The sequence below is a fragment of the Guillardia theta genome (assembly GCF_000315625.1).
Source record: "Guillardia theta CCMP2712 unplaced genomic scaffold GUITHscaffold_74, whole genome shotgun sequence".
Classification (NCBI taxonomy): Eukaryota; class Cryptophyceae; order Pyrenomonadales; family Geminigeraceae; genus Guillardia; species Guillardia theta.
Genome location: NW_005434600.1, coordinates 169,342 through 174,827, shown reverse-complemented (window position 1 = coordinate 174,827; position 5,486 = coordinate 169,342). Strand labels below are relative to the sequence as shown.

General features: G+C 53.6%; 2 protein-coding genes across 2 annotated transcripts; both read right to left on the bottom strand.

Annotated features, from left to right (window-relative positions):
- Window positions 1-1,610: 1,610 nt before the first annotated feature.
- On the bottom strand, window positions 1,611-2,373 carry GUITHDRAFT_154382 (hypothetical protein). Its single transcript, XM_005826501.1, has 4 exons — window positions 2,342-2,373; window positions 2,099-2,203; window positions 1,989-2,046; window positions 1,611-1,764 (listed from the first exon to the last, which is right to left on the bottom strand). Exons 2-4 carry the CDS (start codon window positions 2,200-2,202, stop codon window positions 1,672-1,674), a joined length of 255 nt encoding a protein of 84 aa, XP_005826558.1. The 5' UTR covers window position 2,203; window positions 2,342-2,373; the 3' UTR covers window positions 1,611-1,671.
- Window positions 2,374-3,092: 719 nt separating this feature from the next.
- GUITHDRAFT_143361 (hypothetical protein) lies at window positions 3,093-3,563 on the bottom strand (the record flags this gene model as incomplete). The annotated part of the gene is made up of 1 exon (XM_005826500.1): window positions 3,093-3,563. One exon carries the CDS (start codon window positions 3,561-3,563, stop codon window positions 3,093-3,095), a length of 471 nt encoding a protein of 156 aa, XP_005826557.1.
- Window positions 3,564-5,486: the final 1,923 nt, after the last annotated feature.

Below are 5,486 nucleotides of genomic sequence, written 5' to 3'. Positions count from 1 at the left end.
AGGAGCAGGGAAGCAAGTAAGATATGAATAATTTACAAACTTTTTCTCCCTCTTCTACTTGGGAAATTCTCTATGAACGAAGACATGTGGGACCCGGAGATCTGAGATAGGAGCCTCGTGCGCCTTGCACTGGAGACTGTCATGAGCGAAGCAAGGGAGAGGAGAGGAGAGGAGAGGAGAGGAGAGGAGAGGAGAGGGGAGAGGGAAGGGGGAGAAGAGAGGACAGGGGAGGGAGGAGAGGGGCAGGAGAAAGAGAGGGGCAGGAGAGGGGGAGAGGGGCAGTAGAGGGGATGAGAGGGGAAGGAGGAGGAGCGGAGAGGGGGGAGGAGGGGTGGGGAAGGGTGAGGAAGGGGAGGTGAGTTGAAAGGAGAGGGTGGCGGGGGAGGGCTGGAGAGCAAGGCAGGGAGGGAGAAAGTGCACGAAGAAGGATAAGCAGGAGCACTGAGGGAGTGGGAGGGAGGAGGGAGGAAGGAGGAGGAACGCAGGAGGAGTAGCAAGGAGTAGCAGGACGAAGAGAGGAGGAAGGAGGAAGGAGAAGAGGAGGAATTTTGTAGGAGGAGGGGGACTGGGATTGAGCATGATACCTCATTGGAAGGTTTTCCTGTCGGGGTTTTCTCAGCGAAGAAGGAATCTCCAAGACCCTAAGAACAAGTCAACATCGAGCAAACACATCATCTTGCTCGATAGAACAAACAGTCACACTCTTGGATCATATCTGGAAATGATATACACAACAACATGACATCTTGGGTGTGTGATGGAATGATAATACGAGATTGCACATACACATCATACATAATTTCTTGGAAATATAAGGGAATGATGGTACAAGATCATACATAACAGAACATCTTGGATTACATCAGGGAACTATACATAAACAAACATGTTTGATCATGCATTCGAATCACAACGTCATTTGAACATCGGGGTAAACTTCATCCTTGTTGTTCACAACAAGTTTTCATCTCACAGGAGATATTCGCCTCCTTTCTCCTCACCTTGCCAAACTCGCTCGCAAACAGCAACGACGTCCCAAGGCAACCCGCCGCAACACCACAAACAAGGAGTTCCATAGCGGAGAGCGACGCTTATGCTGGAAGCAGCTCGGCTCAGTCGCTACTCCCTCCCACACCCCAATGCCTCCTCCTCCCCCTCCCTCTTGCCCTCCCACTCCCCCTCACCATCCCCCGTTGTGCCTTTGCATGTTCATCCCTCCCTCCCTCCCTCCCTCCCTCCCTCCCTCCCTCCTTCTCTCTCTGAGCCTATCTGCGGCCTTCACCCTCTCCCCTCTCCGCTCCCCAGCATCTTCTGACTGGCACTCTCCTCTCCCCACCACCTCCCTCTCTGCCCTGCTCTCTGCCCTGCTCTCTTCTCCCTCCCCCCCTCCCTCTGCCGCCCCGGGAGAAATGGAAGGGTGGATTTGATTAGGGAGGAGAGTGAGAAGGAGGGTGGAGGACAGGGAGCAGGTGGGGGAACGGGCAGGAAGGAGAGAGGGAGGGAGGGAGGGAGAGGAGGAGGACGGCAACAGAAGGGCGTTGGGAGCCAAGACAGAGGCAGAGGGAGGAAGAGTAGTAGGAAAGGGTGTGTAGAGGAATGGAGCAGGACTTGACAGTTCAACTGTTTGTTAAACATCTTACACCATTTACACATGTCCGCAACCTTCGCTCTTCATCGAAACGCCTGCACCAGCCCTCCCCTCCTGCCGTTGGCCCACGAGCCGTTGGTTTGCGGGTCATACCACATGCTCCCGACCGTCAGACCCTGAGAGGAGGAGGAAGGAGTGAAGATCCGACAGGGGGAGAGGTAGGATGGAACGCAGTGGAGGAGGAAGGGAGGTAAACGAAGAGAAAGATGATACGGGCAGGACATCCAGAGGAAGGAGATGAAGAGAGAGGGAAGGCGCACAAGAGAGGAGGGGATGGGAGGAGGCGAGAAGGAGGAGCGTCAGCGTCGACCCTGCTACAGCACAAGGAAGGGCAACCCACCGCTCTGTCCTCGTTGTTGCTATCCTGGTAGTACTTGCCGGTCTTGATAGTGTGAGAGCTGTTGAGAAACGTGAGCATGTAGGACGGGCAGAAGTTCAAAAGTCCATCACCCGAGGTTGTTGAAGCAATGAGAGTTGTTCCCGAAGGGCCCCGAGTCTATCTGACAGGATCGAGCGTGCAGGTTGCCGAAGGGGGAGTAAAGAATGGTTCTCATCCTGTGAGAAAACACGATTAGAGACTGAACAGCTTCAAGTCTGGATGGTGATGGTGATGGTGATGAGATTGTTGTTTAAGAAGGCGATGACAACAGCAATAGAGGTCGGAAAGTAACAGACAGAAAACCGCTCACGGACTGAGAACAATCTTGGAAATGTAGTGATTTGCTGCACTGATAATCATAACTAGCCCTTTGATTTCGAGTTAGAGGAGACTTTTTATTTTGCTTCTGATCAAATCGTTCCTTGTCCTGATCCTTTTTCTGCCCCTGCCCCTGCCCCTGCCCCTTCTCCTTCTCCTTCTCCTTCTCCTTCTCCTTCTCCTGCTCCTGCTCCTGCTCCTTCTGGTGATCCTGCTCCTGCTCCTGCTCCTGCTCCTGCTCCTGCTCCTGCTCCTGCTCCTGCTCCTGCTCCTGCTCCTGCTCCTGCTCCTGCTCCTGCTCCTGCTCCTGCTCCTCCTGCTCCTCCTACCGCTCCTCCTGCTCCTGCTCCTGCTCCTGCTCCTCCTGCTCCTGCTCCTCCTGCTCCTCCTACCGCTCCTCCTGCTCCTGTTCCTGCTCCTGCTCCTACTCCTACTCCTGCTCCTGCTCCTGCTCCTATCGCTGTCCTTTCGCAATCTGTAAAACAAAAAAAGTGTCGGATGGGCCGGCCCCCGGGCCCGGACTCCAGTGACTGAATTATTCACCGTCCCGGAGATCATCCCGGAGTCCGACTGACGGATCATCGGATCGGACACTGACGCTGCTCGGACCGCTTGATTCAGCAGCGACTGTGAAGCACTTTCGGAACCAATGTCAAGATTGACTCAGTCTGTCGCCAACGCGGCGATCATCCACGGTAAAGAAGCCGCCCGGAGTTCGCTAAGCAGACCATCATCCCGACCGTCTGTCTAGTGCAAGCAGATCATCATAGTGTAAAGCGCGCCGAGTACACTGACAAGGAAGTCCCCTTGTGCGTTTATTGCCGTGCCCGCGATGATGGTGAAGTCCACTCGAGAGGCGTTGCGAACCGTTGAACGACCATGGAGCTGTCGCGGTGAGCAACTGCACCAGCCGTAGCACCCGGGTGACTGAAGGAGCGAGAATGTTCGCTTCTGCCCCCATGTCGAGCTCGCTTCTGCCCCCGTGTCGAGCTCGCTTCTGCCCCCGTGTCGAGCTCGCTTCTGCCCCCATGTCGAGCAACGCGAGAATTTGTCCTCCACATCCTCTTGTGCCTTCGACATGGCCAGCGATCGTACCTGGGATGCGAAGTTGATGTTCATTTGAAAGCACCTGCTGCTGGTGCTATCCTCGTTACCGTACGGGCGCTTACCGTGGTCCTTTGACGGCGCCTTAGTGTGCTGGTCATGGGACGGCTCCATGTCTGATGCAGGCGAGTAGGTATCCTCATCACCTGTGAGGCCAGCTCTCGTGTGATGATACGGGTTCTTGCCGCTTCTTGTCCTCGCTGCCCGCAGTTAAAGCAGCGGCCCTCTGCGCGCTCGTTGCGCCTGCACCCCTTGCCTATTTCCAGCTTTTGTGCTTTCGGACCGCCTTGAAACCAGACGCCTGGGTGATGCAACTGGCGGATTTTCGTATCCTTCCGGCTCTGAGCCGTAGTATCCAAGGCGGTGCCATCCTTGCTATCGCAACTCGGCTCGTCGAGTTGACTTTTGCACCAGGCGTTGAGGAGTGACGGTGTCGTGCGTGAGCGTACTCCTGCGACTGCGACGAAGCGTCGTGGAATGACGCTGTCGTTGGCGAATTCAAGACCTCCAGGCAGCAGCTGAAGTTGCTCCTGCAGTACCTTTGTCCTTGCATGGTATGCAGCAAAGGATTCGCTCCTGTTGAAGGTTGTCGAGTTGGAGAACCAACTACGACATCAGGCTTGGTGGAAGTTGCCTGTCCTCGAGCTGCCCAACTCACAACCATGTATAATCATCCCTCCTCCGATCATCCGAGAAGACACGATTCATCCGACCAGAAAACTCATTTCCAATCATTCGTCAAAGCAGTTCTGGTGCTTTCTGTCAGCCAGTGCAGTCTGATGACTCCAAAGATTCTTTCGCCGCATCCTGCCAATCAAGATTGCAAGCGCTGCCTCCAAGTTTTCTCTTCTCCCCCATTGCCAGACACGTGTTCCTAGCATCCTGCAGCGCCTTCCTCCTTCGCAAGCCAACACCATTCAAGGGTCTTTTCAACTTCTGTAGTGGAGAGTACAAACCTTGGTACCTTCTAGCAAACAGCAATTGACAAATTTCTACATGACCTTCCTCCGTTGTGTGCCCATTGCTCTCAACCAATACCACACCCAGGGGGGACGACACGCTCCTCAGGGCAGCATGGAGCAGACAACAATCATCTTGGGGGCCTTGACCTTCCACTGCTTCGGACAGCTCCCCCGATGTTTAAAGGCCTCAGCCATTACGCGGAGAGAGTGCGGGAACATGCTGATGTGACGATCTCTGCCACAAGTTCGGAGATTGTTGCATGGACAAGTGCAAGTTCTGCGTCTACCCCTCTCTGCAACATCTCATCCCACAGCAACGACAATAGTTCCAACATTGTAAAGAAGAATGTCAAGTTTGTGTGGGACGAGGCATGCCAAGCGTCCCCAGATCAGTTGAAGAAGGCGTTTGTGGATGCTCCAGTGCTTCAAATTTTCAATCCAGAGTTACATTCTCATCTGTTTGTCAATACAAGTGATAAGGCGATTGCGGCAGCTCTCATGCAACGACCAGTCGTACAAACATTTCTCTCTGTGGGCTGCTACAGCAAAAGATTGAACCCGGCACAGATGAACTATTCCTTACGTGAGCGAGGATGTTTGGCGATTGTGTTGGCCTTACTCAGAGTCAAGGACGAGTTGAAAGTTCTAATAGCGTTTTCTGTTTGAAACATGATGAAAGGGATTGGGATACCAATCTGGTTCACTTGAAAAAGACATGGAACTCTCCTGTACGAAATTCTGCTGACCTTACCTCATTTCAGATCCTGTACCAACGGGACGTGCGGACAGTGATCAACCTCTCTCCTCAGCATGCTCATGAAGATGTTGACGAAACTCGTGATGATCTCCTACAGAGCTTGGACATTGCTCGCGACGCTCTTGTCTTGGCGGCTGAGAAACGTGAGGCGCAGATGAATAAGGCTCGTCGATCGGCTGATTTCAATGTTGGTGACTTTGTTATGCTTTCTACCAAGGATTTGAGTCTACTAGAACATCGGCTTTTGTTCAAGCCGTCTGACAGTACAGTGCGTTTGTCTTTTCCTCTACGGCTGCGTCCGCTCAAAGACGCCCATTA